General features: G+C 44.6%; 1 protein-coding gene across 7 annotated transcripts in view; it reads right to left on the bottom strand.

The window, feature by feature from the left end:
* The window catches only part of EXOC2 (exocyst complex component 2), a 194434-nt gene that overhangs the window by 78676 nt on the left and 95988 nt on the right, over positions 1 to 19770 (bottom strand). For 6 of the 7 annotated variants that reach the window (XM_030552298.1, XM_030552297.1, XM_030552295.1 and 3 more), the window contains one exon: positions 9877 to 10002. The exons of the other annotated variant lie outside the window; for it this stretch is intronic. In XM_030552298.1, the coding sequence (XP_030408158.1) occupies positions 9877 to 10002 (126 nt within the window). The remainder of the gene's footprint in view (positions 1 to 9876; positions 10003 to 19770) is intronic. 7 annotated transcript variants of the gene reach the window in all.

Below are 19770 nucleotides of genomic sequence, written 5' to 3'. Positions count from 1 at the left end.
GTCGTCAAAGACCTTCAAACTGATTACAAAGGGGACCTGAGATTTTCTTGTATAGTCTTAGGTCTTTCACAAATTACACCGTTAAAGAGTGTGAAACGAGTTTACATGATTCCAAGGGAGCAGAGAAGACTGCTGGATAGCTTATGGTATTTGTCTTTAATCTATAACATAAATATTGGTCATATAGCATAGAAAGTCACCAATCAGACAAACATGAGCCCATATAAAACTGGCAGATTAGCTCCGCTGTCAAGGGATGAAAGATGCACCATTTCAGGTGGAGACTTCTGGTGTGGGAAGTTAGAAGGCTCAAAAATCTACCTTATAATAGAAAAAACCTTAAGTAGTCATTACCGTGCTGTACAATATGCAATACTTTAAACTAGTCACACTCTTCTCAAACTATACATTTAGTATTATTCTGACTATTAATTCTCCAAATCTCTCTTTAGTGCCTAAAACACTGCATCTGTCCAAGATCAGTGCATGATGTCCTTTATACACGCTGTAGGACCTAGATATTATGGAGTTAAAGCTGTAACTGAAGCCATACTTCAAAATTCCTTGCAAATCTATGTTCAAGCCAGAGTCGATGTAATTTGAATTTGCTATTTTGTATTCAACTTTCTTTGAATTTGTTCCAGAATTCACTGCAGCCATAATGATGCATCATGCTAGTGAATAACATGGATCAATGAATCCTCTGAGCAATGACATCAAGTTTTGGCCTAAATATGCTCTTTAATATCACAAACTTTCTATGATGTAAATGTAGATAAACTACATGTAACCAAAGCAAATAAGCAAAGAAAAGTATAATAGTCCTTAATGCCTCCATTTCAGGATCTCAAAGTGCAGAAAAATAAAATAAACCAAAAGTCTTTTCTCTAAGAACATCAAGTAGCACAGGCAAACAAAACTAAAAGGAATGGGTAAGATTATTCTAGAATTCTTATGGAAGAATTTTTGGCAGTTTCATAGTATGGCTGGAAAATGTTTTAGTTCATATTGGTAACAAAGTCAAAAAGAAGTTTAGGGTTTTCCTCTTGCGTTTATATGAGATTTAAAAGGGGCTTGATGGGACCAGTTCACCATACAGACTGTCCTTTGCAAAAGATTTAAGCAACGATAGCATCTTGACTTTCATCTTGCAGAATTTATTACTATTTTTATAGTAACCAAGAGTGTGCTAGACATTTTGCAAAAAAAAAAAAAGAAAGAAAGAATGAATGCATTGCCTTATCCCACATTGCTTGAAAACTAATTTTAATCATGGAGATGGAGTGTGGAAGGACAACGGTGACAGCAATAAAGTCATGCGCTTACTCTATTTTAGCACGTGGATATTTTGGTGGTTCTGTTTAATTTATATTTTTCCTGTGAATATTCAGCATAAAAAGAATATAAAACAATGTTATAATCTTGCATTTAAAGAATAAAGATAAATGACAATGGTAAAAAAATAGGGCTGTCAGGCAATTAAAAAAATTAGTCATAATTAATCACACTGTTAATAACAGAATACATTTATTTAAATATTTTTGGATGTTTTCTACATTTTCAAATATATTGATTTCCATTACAACACAGAATACAAAGTATACAGTGCTCACTTAATATTTATTTTTGATTACAAGTATTTGCACTGTAAAAAAGCAAGTCCGCTCAGCCCTACTTCTTTTTCAGCCAATCGCTCAGAGAAACAAATTTGTTTACATCTGCAAAAGAGATAATGCTACCTGCTTCTTGTTTACATCACCTGAAAGTGAGAACAGGTGTTCTCATGGCATTGTTGGAGCGGTGTCACAAGATATTTATGTGCTAGATGCGTTAAAGATTCACGTCCCTTCATGCTTCAGCCGCCATTCCAGAAGACACACGTGCATGCTGATGATGGGTTCAGTTCGATAACAAACCAAAACAGTGTGGATCAATGCATGCATATTTTCATCATCTGAGTCAGATGACACCAACAGAAGGTTGCTTTTCTTTTTTGGTGGTTTGGGTTCCGTAGTTTCCGCATCAGAGTATTGCTCTTTTAAGTCTTCTGAAAGCATGCTCCACACCTTGTCCCTCTCAGATTTTAGAAAGCACTTCAGATTCTTAAACCTTGGTCGAGTGCTCTAGCTATCCTTAGAAATCTCACATTGGTACCTTCTTTGCGTTTTGTGAAATTTGCAGTGAAAGTGTTCTTAAAATGAACAACATGTGCTGGGTCATCATCCAAGACTGCTATAATTACTGCACCACAACTAAGGTGGGGCAGAGTTTGTCTGGGGCTTACCTGGGGAGGACAGTTCTGTTTTACAGTGGCTGGGAAAGGGGAGAAGGTGGCCAGAAACTGCTGTAAAAAAGGTGCTTGGTGGTCAGCTTTGCAGCAATGACTCACCCCCCCGCCCCCCCCGGAATGCAAGTTCCAAAGGGCATAAAGGTGGGGCAAGTGTCTCGGTTCCACACAGAGAGTAAGCCAGCAAACAGAATCGTGAAGCAGCATGGCTCCAGGGGCACGGAGAAGGGAGAGCTTGGGAAAAAGGTGGCTGTTACCCCCCTGGCCCCAGAGGGCAAGCAGAGGCAAATTACAAGTAGGACACAAGGGGTGTGATTTAGCAAGTGAAGCGGCTGCTAGGTGTCTGCTGCAGTAGACAGCGTGGCTTCAGGCTCACGCAGGAAGGGGAGGATGGAAAGAAGGGGAACTAGCATCCCCCTGCCCCAGGTTCTTCCATCCATAGGCAAGCTAGAAGTCACAACTGGGGAGGGTGAATTGGCTATCGAAGCTAGTCAGTGTTTGAAACAATCAACCTGCATTGGAAGGGGATGGGGGAGGGGAAGAGGGAGACAAGAGAATTTAACTATTTCATGTACCAGCTGTGCTGCAAGTAAATGTATGGGCTATCAGTCTGCAATTCTTTCTGGCTGTGAGCAGGATGCTGCTCAGGTGTCTGTACCTTTGCCAGAAAGGGGACAAGCAGAGGCAGCAGCTGCAGCACAGGGCAGTCCCAATGGAGCCCAAAGGCTGGAGGGGGACCCAAGGGAGATAGTATTGCAGCAGGGGCAGGGGTGCTCACCAATACAGGGGCTGCTAATGCTTAGGGTGGTGTATTTAATAACCCACGGTAGCCTCATGGACTGAGGGAGGGAAATGACCGAGGGGAAGCATCCACGCATGCAGGTGGGCAGGCTGTGTGGATTAATGAGGTAGTCAGCGGTAGTCAGCAAATGGTCAGTGAAATTGTTTCTGAGGTTTTCTCCACATCACTAAAGCGCTTCCAAAGGGCACAAGGTCACCCAGAACCAGGATGTTCTCCTCCACTGAATACGAGGGACGGCAGTAATGCTGATCCCAGGGGTGATGTGATCTGAACCAGACAGAGGTTGGGGGGATGGGTGGCAGAGGTGGCATAAAGCTTCCAGCTTGGCAAGAGGTGGCAGTTGCAGGGGTCACAGTGAGGTGCAGCGACTGTGCTCAGTCAGTCTCTCAGGAAGTTCACCTGAGGGGGATAGAAGTGAGCCTACTGGGGTAGTAAATACTCTGGGCCCAGGAGCTGGAGGTCCAGAAGCCTGGGGAGACATACCTAGAGGTGACATCTTCAGTGGGGGCACTGATGGTATTACACAGCTGCTGCAAGCTAATTTGCATTTACTGCAGCAGTTTGAGGCAGTTAGGTGTGAGGGGTCTGCACAGGGTCACAGCGTAGGCCCAGCGTGGGCTTAAGTTTGAGCAGCAGGACAAGGACAGGCTCCCAGCAAGGGTAGTGAAGCCCATGTTGGGAATGATGCTCCTGGGATCATGGGGACTCATTGGCCATCAGGTAATGTAACCTCATGGGACAGAGTAGAGACTCCTGGTGGGCCTATGCGGGAGCAGGACTCTGCGGAACTCCCTCCATGCAGTCCTGAGTATGGTTCTGCCAGGGTGGCTGATCCGAAGAGAGTTTGCCTACTCAGGACAACTAACGACAAAATCCTGAGAGGCGAATACATGGATATACTACCGCTATTGCAGGGAGGTGTTGATAGACAGTAAACATGGGCAAGGCAAGCAAAACAGCGAGCTGCCCAAGAGACCAAGGATGCCTAGAACATGGGAAAATTGGGAGGATACCTTCCTCATCTGTGCAGATGTTATAGTACAGGCCTACCCAAAGAGGAGCCCTGCCTTGGTTAAGTATATGGGCATAAGTAGGCAGGCACACAATGTGGGGCATGTCCTGGTTTAATTATGATGAGCCATTTCAATTAAGGGCAGCAGCACAAACTGGGATAAAGTGGGACACACCTCATCATACACAGTGGTTGGAGTGGATGACACCCAAGGAGCCAGAAGTTCACATAGACAGTGATGTTCATACTGCAGCAAGCTCGGGAGGGGCCCAAGGCACATAATATTTGCTGGGCATTTAATGATGGTGATTTTCTTCGAAGCACCTGTAGATACAGACATCTTTGTGAGACATGTTTTGGGACCCATTCAGCCCGTTCTTGCCAGAGTGGGAAGGGAAGATCACAGGGAGAAAACAGGAATAGGGGTGGCACAAGCACCAATCGCAGGTTTGGAGTGGATGGAACAGGGTCTGGGACACAGAGCACAAGCTTGGGAAGAGGACAAGCTGGGGGTGGTGCAATGGGCACAGGTTCCAATGCCGGATAGGCTGGATGTGTTAAGGATTCTCCTATGGGATTCCCCTAACAGGGCAGATGGGGCATATTTGTGGGAGGGGTATACAGCAGGATTTCAGATCCCTTTTGTGGGAAATAGCACTCATTTGATGTCAAAAAATTTAAAGTCAGTAGCTGGGATGGGACATTTCGTTCAAAAAAAAAAAAGATTGTACAAGAATTAAAGGAGGGCAGGACAGCTGGGCCATTTGATCAATTGCCTATAGCATATTTGCGAGTTTCTCCCGAGGCTGGTCCCCAAGAAGACCCTAGGGACATACCAATTAATTTATCACCTGTCACATCCACAAGGTGGCTCTGTTAATGACGAGATAGACCTGGCTCTATTTTCCATACGTTATTCCTCCATTGATGAAGCAATTCATATCATTGGGGTATGCGGCCTCGGGGTGCTAATGGCTAAATGTGACACCAAGTCTGCTTTCCGACTACTGCTGGTGCACCCATTGGACTTTGACCTCTTGGGTTTCTGTTTTGAGGGGCAATTTTATTTTGACAAGGCTATGCCCAAGGGCTGTTCAGTGTCTTGTACAGCTTTTGAGAAATTCAGTACAATGTTGCACTGCACAGTGGTGTGGTCAGCAGGACTAAACCAAGTAATGCATTATTTGGATGATTTTTTTGTTCACAGGGAGAGAAGCATCAGATGAGTGTGTTACTGGTTGGACATATTTCAGGCTCTGGCTAAAAAGTTGGGGGTACCACTAGTGGAGGAGAAAACAGAAGGTCCTTCCACTACATTGACCTACCTGGGCATTGAGGTGGACACCAGGGAAGGCGTATCTCGACTCTCTCAGGATAAGCTTCAGGAGCTACCTGGGTTGCTCCACAGAGCAGTCGGGGCTAAAAAACTCATGCTGCAGGAACTGCAATCTATTCTGGGGCACCTGAACTTTGCTTGCAGGGTTGTTGCCCTGGGGCAGGCATTTTGTGCCTGGCTAGCAGTGGCAATGGCCAGCATAGCCAGGCCACAGCATTATATACGAGTCACTAGAGAGATGAACGAAGACTTGAGGGTGTTGGAAAGTTTTCTAAGTCTCAGGCTATTGTTTCTATCAACGGTAGGGCAACCCTAGATGGGCCCAGGGGGTCAGGATGTCCACTATCGGATCCACATCCACCTCAATCTCCTCCGCTTGGATCACCAGGCTCTGAACTGCATGCTTACGGAACTGCTGAAGCACCTGGTTGTCCTCTAAGGCCGGTGCCGCTCAAGTTCCCACAACCACCTTATCCGGAGAGGAAGAGGAGGAGATCACCTGCAAAGGGTCTTCCTCCGTACCCTCAGTCTCTGCAGGGGCCTGCGGCACACAGTACTGCGGTTGCTTGGCCGATGCAAATGCGAGATGCGGCACCGCAGCCAGTACCGGGGTCAACACTGAATGACGAGGTGTGCTGTGCGGTGCCTGCGGTGTCGGGATCATGGTTTCCGCTGGTGCTGGTGTCTTGCTAGAGGGTGCCGGGCTTTGATGTGGCACGCTCCGTCTGACGGCGGTGCCGGTGGTTGAGGCATTTGCGCCGGGGCCTCTGACGTCAAGGAGACAGACGCAGACCTGGAGCGTGGGCCATGCACCTGTCCCATGCTCTGATGGTAAGCCCAGGGAGTCCAGAACAGCCACAGGGAGGGCTGTTGTCACTGCTGCTGTCACTGTACAGGGTAAGGTTGTTGGCTCGCCTGTGAAGCCGACCTCTTGCTCCTACTACTGGATCGGTAGGATTCTGCCTCCGAGTCTGAGGTCTCTGAATAGGAGGATCGAGGGGAGCAGTACCCACTGCCGCCAGAGGGCGGTGCCACGGGGCCGGGGAATGCTCTCTCTGCGCCGGTGCCGCAGGGGCAGCACGGGACAGGGACTGGGACGACATCATTGCTGGCTTGCCCCTTGATTGGACCAGAGGTCAGGCCATGTTCTGCAGCTCCTTCCTCCAGTGTGGGGAGGCCGACACCGGGAGGCTTAATAAGTCAGAGGCTGCCTCAAACATCTCTGGCGTCAATGGAAGATGCACATCCTCGTTGAAGTTTGGGGATCTCGACTGATCTGGACTTGACCGCACCCCCACTGGGGCGGGAGTCAACGGAACCATTGCAGGATGCAGTTGTGGCATGGCTTGTCCCACAGCACTCATGGACGCCGCTGTCCTTTTAAGGTCCTGGTCGTGTGATCGGCCCCTCATTGGCCTTCTTTCTTTGCGGGCACCGAAGATGATGATTGGTGCCTCACGAAGGCTGATTTTCTATGTCCCGATTCTCCCTGCTGCTGGGGCTTAGAAGTCTTAGACTGGGCCTCCTGACTTGTTAGCGGTGCCGGGGTACTGTGGAAGAGGCGCTGGGCGCCGGGTCGGGCAGCTCAGGGTACGAGTGTGGCTGTAAGGCGGCCTCCATCAGGAGCACTTTGAGTCTCTGCTCTCTGTCCTTAAGAGTCCTGGGACGGAATCCCCTGCAGATACTGCACCAGTCTCTTTGGTGGCTCTCTCCGAGGCACCTTAAGCAGAAAGAGTGTGGGTCACTCTTCGGCATAAGCTTCCCACAGTCCTTGCAGAGTTTAAACCCTGGGGACCCAAGCATGCCCCAGCGGGGAGACGTGTACGTTGAGGGACCCCCCCCAAACTATTAACCATCTAACACTGACTTTAACTATGGTATAGACTATGAGAGAGGAAACAACTATATACACTTAAATGGGACACTGCTACGCTTGCTGTAAGAGCGAGCAAAAGTTCCAGCTAGCTGTCACCAGATGTAAGAAGGAACTGAGGGGGTGAAGGGTCGATGGGCCCCTGTATAGCGTGCCATGGGGGGGGGGACCCAAGACTGTCCCTATGGATGCTGCTAAGGGAAAATCTTCCGGCTGGCGTGCACATGGCACGCACACACCTGCTTCGAATGGACATGAACAGTCACTCAAAGAAGCAGCATGGATTTGCCTGCACTGTACACGTTATCTGCCGGGTAGTCCCAGACATGTACATAATAAAGTTGCGGCCTCATTAAAATCCATAACAAGTGTCTCTTGTCCTTCTTGCGGTGTACCCAGACCACAGGAAATATATGGCAGAATATGGGTAAAACAGAGCAGGGGAAATACAATTCTCCCCAAAGGTGTTCAGTCAGATATTTAATTAACATTTTTTTTTAAATGTGTCATCAGCATGGAAGCATGTCCTTTGGAATGGTGCCCAAGGCATGAAGGGGCATACGAATGTTTAGCATATTTGGCATGTAAAGACCTTGCAATGACAGCTACAAAAGTGTCATGCAAATGCCCGCTCTCACTTTCTGGTGACATAAGAAGAGGGCAGCATTATCTCCCTTAGATGTAAACAAACTTGTTTGTCTTAGCGACTGGCTGAACAAGAAGTAGGACTGAGTGGACTTGTAGGCTCTGAAGTTTTACACTGTTTTGTTTTTGAATTCAGTCATGTAACAAAAAATAAATCTACATTTGTAAGCTGTACTTTCACAACAAAGAGATTGCACTACAGTACTTGTTTGAGGTGAACTGAAAAATTCTACTTCTTTTGTTTATAATTTTTACAGTGCAAATATTTGTAAGCAAAAATAATAAACACTTTGATTTCAATTAAAACACAGAATCAATATATATGAAAATTTAGAATACCATCCAAAATATTTAATAAATTTCAATTGGTATTCTATTATTTAACAGTGCAATTAAAACTGTGATTGATTGGGTTTAACTTTTTTAACTAGATTAATTTTTTTGAATTAATCACAAGTTAACTGCAATTAATCGACAGCCTTAGTAAAAAATGATTCTTCCTTCATACCTCTTTATGATGTATAAAAGATAGATTCAAAGTTTGTTCCCTTCGTTGCTTGTTTTTAAACTCAGAAACAGCAAGACTTTATGTCTTTGCTTTTGTTGGATAGCGAAATGGGATACTAACACCACAATAGAACGAAACCTTAGCTGTAGCTTCCTCAGCTTCTAAGAAAAGGGTGTGGATGTTGAATTTTTATACCAACTGTTTGTCAGAATTTGCCCTCACACAAAAACCAAAACAACCCCCAACCCTACTACAAAGTTTTACTGGCTGACTAAAAGTTCTCTTCCCTGTAAGGAAGGCCTGGATACAAAGATACAAATTCAAGTTTCAGCCACCAGTGATCTCACTACTCGGGGCTCAATGGGACTTAGGCCTGGTCTATACTGAGAGGTGGGGGGGCAGGAGGGCAAGCTAAGTCAGTCTAAGTTATGTAACCTCAGGTACGCTATTTTCGTAGCTGACGTCAACGTACTTGGAGCTACTTACTGTGGTGTCTTCACTGCAGTAGGTCGACTGCTGCCGGTCCCCCATCGACTCTGCCTATGCTTCTTGCTCTGCTGGAGTACCAGAGTCGACGGGAGAGCATTCAGCAGTCAATTTATCGTGTCTTCACTAGACATGATAAATCGACCCCTGCTGAATCGATTGCTCTGGAGGTAAGTGTAGACATGCCTTTAGACTCCTACATCATGAGAACTTAAAAAAAAAAAAATGGTTTTCATGTGTCCATCCAGTTCCTGGAAGATAACAGGGAGCTAGGCTATAGACAGCCAGGTAAAATCAAGGCATGCAATCTTATTTTCCCTGTTGGGTTTATAGGATCACAGAAGCAGGCCTGGAGGCGTTAAGTAGCAGAGGAACATTTAAATGCAGCTGGGGTTCATATTACAGAGACCAACAGACTGAAATGATAAAAATAAGGAAGTAGTTCCTAATGTGTAGGGAAACGCAACATGGAAAGAGACTTTGTTGCCTTGACTGTAACTTGGAAAAGGAGACTTGGATTTGGACCCAGTTTTTATCTTAGGAAGGGGAGGACTGCTTTGGTATGATGTTTTTTGCTTCAGTAGGAGGGGGATTTTTATTTAGGATTTTATCTATAAGGGGAGGATAACTGTCCAGTTTTGTGGGCTCCTCCTCGACTGATCCCATCATGTAATAAGCACACACCCTTTTCGCTTTGCAATTTACCTTTAAGAAACTTCTACGTCTTTATAGGGTAGTAGAGGCAGAATATGAAAATAACTTTCATACACATATATTATTCTGTTATGGACTGGTGGCTCATTTTCTGTCAACACACTAAAACAATGAATATGATTACCCTCTGTCAAATTTTAATACTTGGGGAATACACAGTAAAATACACAGGCCTAGGAATTTGTCTGAAGTATAAATAAAACTAATGCTTACTGTCATCATGACCCGAATGAAAGCTGCTGCCCCTTTTCAGCGAAGCAGTCTGACTGAGATGACCAAGTGGAGACGGACGCACATCACTGTCTAGATCTAGCATGGGGCTATGTAGCAACGAATTGCCTGAAAGACAGTGACACAGTTATTAATATATTCATTTTCTCATGGAACTCCAATTTTATTTGCAGAGGGACTATCAGGTTCAAAATTAGGTAATAAAAATATGTCTTCAACCTAAGAAATAAATTATTGTTCATCCTGTGCAGTAAGTACAGTTCTTCGAGATGTGTGTCCCTATGGGTGTCCACTCTAGGTGTGCTTGCCCTCCTTGTGCATCTGATCGGAGATTTCTCATTGCAGTGTTCATTCAGCCTGTGCATGTGTGCTAGTCAGCCCGGTGCCGTTGTTATATAGCACAGGGGGTTGAACCACCTTCAGTTCCTTCTCTACCATGAAGACCTATAGCAGAGAACTCCAAAGCAGAGGGGAAATAGGGCGGATAGTGGAGCACCCATATGGACACATATCTCTAAGAACTACAATTACTGCCCAGAGTGAGCAACCATTTCTTCTTCTTCAAGTAGTGTCCCTATAAGTGCTTCACTCTCGGTGACTACCAAGCAGTTCCCCTTTAAGGAGAAGGAGCGCTTTGTAGTTGAGTCCAGTACAAAACAGTACAACTGAACCAAACACAGTGTTGGAAACAGAGCTGTGAATTATTGCGTAGTGTTCAGCAAATGTATATATTGTAGCGGATTGACACATTTCAGTAATAATGGGCATGTTTTTGAGACATGCCATACAGATGGAAATGGACCATGTAGAGAGAGTTCATCTGTCTGAACGTGCCTGAATATTATGAGATTCATTGCAAGGATTAATGAAGCCCGTTATTTACATGGAAAATCTTTGATTAGAAATTGCAGAAAGACAAACAATTTGGGGGTCTTTCTGAAGGTTTAGTCCAGATAAAAGGCCAGGGCTCTTCTGATGTCAAGGACGTGCAACAGTGCCTCTTGTTTCTCTAGGTGAGGTTTAGGCTGGAACACTGGCAGGTGAATGGGTTCGTTAATATGGAACTCGGAGGAGACTTTAGGTAAAAATTTGGGGTGTGATCACATGACTTCGTCCTTAAAAATACTGTGAAGGGGAGGCATGACATACGGGCCCTTATTTCCCTAACCCATTAGGCTGACATGATGGCTATCAGGAATAAATAAATAAAATAAATCACTGATAAATGGAGAAGTGAGCATGTAACCATCAGTTCAAACAGTGGTCATGTAAGGCATTTAAGACTAGACTCAGGCCCTAAACTGAAATAGGATGCTTGACTGGGGGAAAAAGACTTACGATCACGCTGAGGAACCTCACTGTCATGGGTGGGCAAAAGTGGAATAACTCTCTTTTGGAGAATGAAAAGTCATGACGACTGCCAGGTGTACTCTAAAAGAGTTCATTGATAGCCACAAACTTCTTAGTGTTAGGATACAGTCCAGTATATCTGGTAGTGATGAGGTCATGATTGAACTATGTTTGAGGTCACACCAACAGACAAATCTGGTCCATTTTTGAGAGTATAAGTAGTGAGTAGACTGTCTTCTGATGTGTAATAGTACTCTCTAACTCTTCTGAGCATTTCTAACCCCATAAACCATCAACCAATCACACTGAGACAAAGCACTCCAAGACTGAGGTGACGGATCTTACCGCTTTCCTGAGAGAGAAGATGAGGAAAGGTTGGGAAAGTGACTGGTGAGCAAATGGCCAGCTGTATCAGGTAAGGAAGCCATGTCTGTCTGGGCCAGGTTGGAACTATAGGATGACTCTGGTTTTGTCCTTTTTTATTTTGAGTAGAACTTTGGTTATTAGAGAAGACGGTGCAAATTTGTACATTAGATCCGATGACCAGTGAAAGTGAAAAGCATCCCACCTCTGGAGCAAAACTGGGAACATCTTTTCTTTATTGCTGTGATGAATAAATCTATTGGGGAGCAGGGCATTGCTGGTATATGCGGAGTAACATGCTGGAATCTATTTCCCACTTGTGGTCTTGAAAGAAGTACCTGCTGGGTGTATACATGGTCACACTCTGAACCTCTGGAAGATAGGCAGCTGTGATGATGATCTGATTGCATATGTAGGTGGATATGCATGAATTCCAAACCTTGAGAGCCTGGGCGCAGCAGGGGGGGATCTTGCTCCTCCTTGCTGGTTGATATAAAACTTGCGTGACATATTGTCTGTTAAAATCTTCATGTACTTGCCCCTGATTAGTGGTAGAAACTGGAGACAGGTGTATCTGATCACTCTCAGTTCCAGGAGATTGATGTGTAGCGTGGTTTCTTGCAACATTCACTTGCCCTGGGCTGTGTGAGTGCCCAGATGCATTCCCCACTCTAGCAAAGACATATCCATCATGAATATGACCTTTGGGGACTTCCGTGCAAACACTGTGATGGTCTTTCCACCAATTGAGGGATTCCTTTATGCAGGTGGGTATGGAAAGTAGAATATTTAAACTGTGTCTGATGAACAAATAGTCCCAAGCTACCTGTCAAGGTTCCTTCCCCACTCTGAACTTTAGGGTACAGATGTGGGGACCTGCATGAACACTTCTAAGCTTAATTACTAGCTTAGATCTGGTATCACTGCCACCATCCAGAATTTTCAGTGTCTGGATCACTCCCTGTCCCCTCAAACCCTTCCCCTCCCTGGGTAGCCTTGAGAGACTCCTTCACCAATTCCCTGGTGAGTCCAGATCCAATCCCATGAATCTTAAAACAAGGAGAAATTAACCATCCCCCCTCCTTTCTCCCACCAATCCCTGGTGAGTCCAGAAAGAATCAATCAGGTATGAAGAAAAAGGCTTTTAATTAAAGAAAAGAAAGGTAAAAGAAAACCCTCTGGGAGAGATTAGCATACCAGCTACTCTCACAGACAACAGATTCAAAACACAGAGGATGTTCCCCTGGGCACAAATTTAGTTACACACACAAAAAAAATACCCAATTCGATTCTACCTCTAATTGCATAAGGCAGGTTACAAAGAAATAAACATAAACCTATTTATTCCTTTCTAAAACTTACTACTCTGATAAGAGGCTGGTTCCTTGATCTTTCTCACTCCGGCTGAAACTGAAAAACCACAAAAGAAAAACTTCCCTCCTTCCTTTTGAAACATCTTGCTCCCCCATTGGTTCCTCTGGTCAGGTGTTAGCTTGGCTAGGTGAACTTTTTAACCATTTACAAGTAAAAGAGGCATTAACCCTTAACCATCTGTTTATGACTCCACCCTTGAAGGTAGTCTTGTGTGATCTATGACGAAGGTACCAGCTGCCACATGCCCCAACAACTGAAGACTGTTTTTGACCCGCGTTTGAGGGCTGAACTGGATTGTATCGGTTATGTTGGAAAGAGCCACAAACCTGTGCAGTGGGAAGGTTTGCACAGAATCGAGATGCGCTCCTATGAATTCTAAGTTTTGCACAAGTGTTAAAGGGAATTTTTGAATATTCAATTGTAGGCCCAATTTGAGGAAGAGTTTTATGGCTTTGAAAGTAGTAGCCTTTGAAATTAGTTCCAGGGAGCAACACTACAGTAGCAAATAATCTAGGTAAGGGAATACTAAAATACTTTGCCTGTGGAGCTGCCCCACTACTATTGACGTAATCTTTGAAAAGACCCTTGGGGCAGATGACAGACTGAAAGGGAGCACCCTGTACTGAGTGGCCCTGGCCTACAGTAAAATGTAGGAATTGTTTCTGAGATGGGCAGATCGTAATTTGGAAATATACATCCTGAAAGCTGAGGGCCAAGAACCAATCTCCTTGATCTAGTGATGGAATTATTGGTTCAAGTGTCACCATTTTGAATTTTTGTGTCTTCACATAAGTGATAAATAGCCTCAAATCTGGGCTTGGTCTCCACCCGCCATTCTTTTTTGGTACCAGGAAGTGCCTGGAATAAAATATGTTTTCTGTGTACTGCACAGGAATTGATTCTATAGCACTTACGTGTAGGAGAGAGTCTATTTCTTGACAAAGCAAGCTCTTGTGAGAGAGGTCTCTGAAAAGGGAAGGGGAAGTCGGATTAGTTGGTGGACGAATAGTAAAGTGGACGGTGTACATTGTGGAGATGATCACCAAAACCTATTTCTCTGAAGTGGTTGATTCCCAAGCTCACCTGAAGTGGTAAAAGCAGTTTCTGAAGAGAGGAATGCAGGTGAACTGGTGAAACTAGTAAGGATGAGGATGGTAATTCAGACCCTTGACCAGCTTGTCAGAATTGCTGCTTGGAGGTGGAAGGGTGTGAGGTCGAAGGCTTAGAGATGGATGGTTTCCTTCTCTGGAATTTCTCTCTCTCTTCTGATATGGTTCATACGACCTCTTGGAGGTCAGGAATTGGGCAGGACAGGATCTTTGAGCCATATGGGAGTTGCTAAACCTTTTCTTGTAGGCAGATGTATAGATCCCAAGAGAATGCAAAGTAGATCTGGAGTACTTTACTGTGCGCAGAGATTCATCCAAGCTGTCTGCAAACAATTTAGACCAATCAAAAGGGAGGTTTTCCATGGTATTCTGGATCTCCTGTGGAAATGCAGAGAGCTGGAGCCAGGAAGTCCATCTCATAACTACCACTGTAGAGACTGAATGGGCATGATCTGCAGGGAGCTGGCAATTTTCCTAATCAGATTCTGAAACTGCTTAAAACCATTTGCAAAGGTGGAAGAGGCGTAACTGCTTCATCTAGAGATGAAGAGGAGATGATGGCTGAAGGAGAGACCTCTTCATTAGCTCTAGCTTCCTGCTCCTCAAAGATTTCTTCCTGAGGATCATGTCTCCTGGAGAGGGCAGATGATGAAGACTGCCTAGCTATCTATGAGTGTGGTACTCAAAACCCTGGAAAATTGATGGGAATAGGCCGCCCAGGGGTCCCAATAAGACAAGTTGGTGGTCCATAAGGAACAGGAGGGAGCAGCCATTGGTGCTCAGACCAGCGAGTTGGTGGTTGCGCCCTTGTGTCACAAGTGGTTATAGGCTTATCAGATACTTCTGGAGGGGTGAGGAGAGCCTTAGACCAATATTTGGGAAACTGAGGCAAGGCCGTCATCAGAGCCCTCTTCCCCCTCAAACTCACTATAGAATGGTGGAGCATAAATTTGGGGTAAAACCATAAGTACTGGGTGAATTTCTGGCAATCCTGATACCCTCAGTACCGAAAATATGTTGGAGTGAGGCAGTGGAGAATCGGGCATCTTAGTTACAGCCAGGTCTCAGGGAAAACGAAACTCCTGTGGTACCAAGTGTGCTGTCATTATTGAGTCCATGGTGTGCATAGAGATAATAGTGGCTGAGGGAGCAGATGGTATTGTGAATCTCAGCCACTCTGAGGGAAACATGGTAGGAGCCCAAGTAGGCTTCTTCAGTACCGATGAAGCAATGGAAGAGCTCCTCTTGATGCTTGAATACACTGATGATCTCACTGGATCAAAGGCTTTGCCCTCTTTCAGTCTAACAGTGCCCTTGGAACCTGATGAAGCAGCAGCTTCATGGGGACCAGACTGGAGAGCAGATGGCGCTGAAGTAACTGAAGACACCGACAACCTTGGTTTTTTTGAGGTAGATTCTATACCTGGTAAACACAGGACATGGGCTTTGGAAGACTTATGAGAGGAGTCTTGGGTCTTCCTCTTAGATGCCCTCGAGGAATGTAGCTCAGACAGTGGAGGCAGGAGACTTGCTCAGAGACTGGTGTACAAGAGGGGTCTCTTGGCTGAGTCAGAAGCTGGGCATAGTGAGCTCCGCATCATGAAGAGACAAAGTTTGATCTCCCTGTTTTTTTCTGGCTCTAGATTTCAATATGTGACAGAAGTTACACTTCTGGGCAGTGTATGATTCCCCGAGGCAACGGATGCACTGGGAGTGTTGGCTGTTTACTGGGATTGCCTCCAGGCACAATAGACAATGTTTGAAACTGGGAGAACAGGCATAATCTCTCAGTGAATAAGAACAACCTTTTCTACTAATATCTATGTATATAATATATATTCTATTTTAAAACTTTTAATACTTTTTTTAAAACTAGAAAGCTAATGTTACTGCTAATTACACTAAGAACTACTATAAACTTAGTACTACAATAGAAACTGGGACGCAGTAGAGGCAATCTCAACAGGGACAACTGCCAGAGCTCCATCTCAGGCTGAGGCAAGTGAGAGGGAACTGGGGGCAGTTCACTTGTGCACTACTATATAATAATGGAATGGGGCAGGAGGCTGACTCGCACACATGTGCAGATGAATGGACATTGCTATGAGATATTTCCGATCCAAGGTGTAGGGGGTGCAAGTGCACCTAGAATGGAGCACCCATAGAGGCATTACTTGAAGAAGAACAATTACTTACCTTACAGTAATTGGTTCTTCAAGATGTGCTGTCCACATATATTCCACTGTTGGAGTTCATGCACCCTGTGCAATTTAGTTCAGATTCTTTCGGCTAGCAGTGTCTGTTGGGGACCATGCCTAGAGAACAAAGGATGGGGCAATCTCAATCCTCCCTTCAATTCCTTTACCAATACAGAATCCAGGTGTCATGACTCTGTAGCAATGGGAAAGATGGGCAGGCCATGGAATATATCTGGACAACACATCTCGAGAAACCACAGTCACTGTAAGATAAGGAACCGTTTCCTTCTTCTATAAGTGCTTGCCCATACATATTCCACTGTGACAAATTTAACAGAGGTGGGTGCTACCAAATTATAGCAGACTGCCAGGTCTAATATAGTTAAGGTTAAGACCAACTTTCTGTTTAAAGCTCAAATCTTCTAAGGGCTCTAAAATCCTCATGGTTACTCAGACTGCCCTTAAAACTGGTTTGCCTCATGGGGGCATATGAAGACCTAAATAGATAATCTTCTGAGAACTGGAAGGAATACTGTTCAAGCCTGATTAACTGTTCTAGGTTTCAGAACATTTATATGAAGATGAGCTTCCTGATGAGATGAGAGGACCTGAGTCTGTAAGTTGTCTAGCTCCCCATCCTATATTGGAGACATCTGTTTCTAAAGTCTTGGACGGTAACATTGCAGAGCAGCGTACTCCCTTGAATCCTTCCATCAGCTAAAGAACAATAGGACTTCTAGAGTGACCTGCAACTTCTTTTCTAGATGACATGAGATAAGCGGATATACTGACTTCAACTATTCTTCACTTAACAAAGTCTGGCATGCTGAGTTACGCAAGTGCAGGAGATCATGCGCCCTGGAAGCCTGAAGCAAGTTCTCACAGATGTTGAAGGATGTACTTGCAGTTGACTCTCTACTATGCTGCAGAATCTTCTTTGAGGTAAGCAAGCTTTTTCTGTGGCTGAGTCCCAGACTACCGCCCCCACAAACTGTATTCTTTGGGATGGTCTGCACTTGGGGGGGGGGGGGGGGAATTGATCTAAGTTACGCAACTTTAGCTATGTGACTAATATAGTTGAAGTTAACGTACTTAGATCTACTTACTGAGGCATCTTCACTGTAGTCTGTCGATGGGAGACACCCTCCCATTGATTCCCCTTGCACTTCTCATTGAGGTGGAGCACCAGAGTTGACGCTAGAGCGATCAGTGGTCGATTTATTGCGTCTATACTGGACAAGATAAATCAACCCATGCTGGATCGATCGCTGTCCATCAATCCTGGCCAGTACTGTAGACATGGTCTTTGAATGGGAAGTAAGAGTAATTTCTCCTTATTGGCTCTAAGTCCTAGAGAGGCAAAGAGACAGAGAATCTGCTTAATGGAATCAGCAGCTTGATGAGATTTCCCTTGAGTAAGCCAGACGTCCACGAATGGCTAAACTATGACTCCCTGCTTTGTCAGGTAAGATGCCACTATAGCTAGACATTTGGTGAATACTCCTAGTGCCACTGATAGTCCAAATGGCAGAACCCTGAATTGGTAATTGCAGTTGCCAACTTGAAATTTTAGATCTCTTCTGTGGGCAGGATGGATGGCTATATAGAAATAAGCATCCTGAAGGTTGAGAGCTGTATACCAGTCGTGTGCATTTAGGGAGGGAATCAAAGAAGCTAGAATTACCATCCTTATCCTGAATTTGCTGATGAAGTTGCTCTGATGTCTTCAAATACAGAACTGGGTACCATTTCCCATTTTTTTTTTGTATCAGAAAATAGTGAGAATGTAACCTCTTCCCTGAGAATTCTGGCGAAACTTCTTCTACTGGTACAAGAGATAGAAGTCACAAGGGGTCTCTGACAAGGGATGGGGAAAGTGTGGAACTGAATGGAATATCTCACTTCTGCTACCTAAGTAGTCCAATAGACTGTCGGTTCAGTACTCTAAACCCCATGAAAATGAAAGAGATGGCTTCCAAATGGGGCTGAAATAATAAGATGATCTATTAGAAATCATTCACAACTCCCAACTGAGGAGTAAAATTTGCTGCCTTGAGGATGCTGTAAAGTGTGAAGATTATGCATGGGAAGTTAATGTTTTCTTTGTCTGGAACCTTTGATGCTTTCTTGGAGGTACAGAATGTCTGGGTTTAGGGCAATAAGACTTCCTAGGGTAAGACTGAGGCCTAGCTAATTTTCTTGTCAAAGCAGTTGTATACACCCCTAAAAATCTCAGGGTTGTTCACAAATCCTTTCAGGAAAGTAAGGCCTCATCTGTTTTCTAAGTAAATACATCACATTTCTCAAAAGGCAGGTCACATCCCTCAAAATTCAGGCCTTCTATGGTAACCTGTACATCCTCAAGTATGCCGGATGCATGTAGCCAGTAAGACGTTCTCAAGGCAACAAAATTTGTCATGGACATGGAGACGGTATCAGATACTTCCAAACAGACAACTCTTGATGTATGTCCTACAAGTTGCTTCTCCGAAATCAAACACTTACTTTCTTTCCATGCTACCTGTGAGACTTTATCAGAAAATGTAGAGATGTTATCATAATTTAATTAGTCTTATTTCTCCCACATGGCTTGGTAATTGGCTATTCTCATGTGCGACCTGGTAGATGAGTAATTCTTGTATCCAAATACATCTGATTTCTTAGGTTGTAAATCGGGGTAGATTTAAGACCTTGAGGCTTCATTCCTTCATGGATCACTGATATCACACAGGCTCCCGAAGTGGGATTCATATAAAATTGTATGATATCTGCAGAAGTTTACTCACTGTATTGCACTGCACTTTTCCATGTGGGTGCCAGAAAGGCAGCTGTCTGCTGGAGTAATTTAGTATCCAGTAAGCCTTCATTAATTGGCATTGCTAAATGACCTAGCATGGTGGTATGAGTGGTGTCCAGGAGCTTGCTAACTTCCCCTGGGATCTCCAGCGTGTTAGTTATTCTTCTAAGTTAACTCCTGAAATGATCTGTAATCATCTAGCTGCGAAGTTGATGCAACTACAGCTTCAGCAGGAAATGACAAAGAAATGGGTGCTGGGATCATCAACTTGCAACTCTTTGTCAAAACCGTAAGTAAGATGTTTGGCAGTAGGAGCTGGTTCCCTAGTAGTTCATAATGCTACTCTATGTGGTGGTGGTGGTGATGGAAATATGGGTCATGGAAGCTGATCTCCTTGCAGACTAAAAGCCTCATTGGAGCACAGTAAAGGCAAGCTGCTGGTATGTATAAGGAACAGAAGGCCATGGTGGAGGATAGTAAGGGGAAACACTGCTGTCAGTTTTAGAGCTAGGATATCGGTAACAAGACCTAGACTTCCTATCAGAGGTATATGGCATCTAGACCCCAGGAGAGAACTCTGATTTCTCCATGAAGTACATCTTCCTATGTGCCTCCTTAGCTTTTTGTGTTCTCTTTCAGAACAACTTATGAACAGAGCATCTGTCAACAACTGCCCTTCTCCCAA

The sequence above is a fragment of the Gopherus evgoodei genome, chromosome 2 (genome assembly GCF_007399415.2).
Source record: "Gopherus evgoodei ecotype Sinaloan lineage chromosome 2, rGopEvg1_v1.p, whole genome shotgun sequence".
NCBI classification, from domain to species: Eukaryota; Metazoa; Chordata; order Testudines; family Testudinidae; genus Gopherus; species Gopherus evgoodei.
This window is presented reverse-complemented; position numbering and strand designations above follow the sequence as displayed.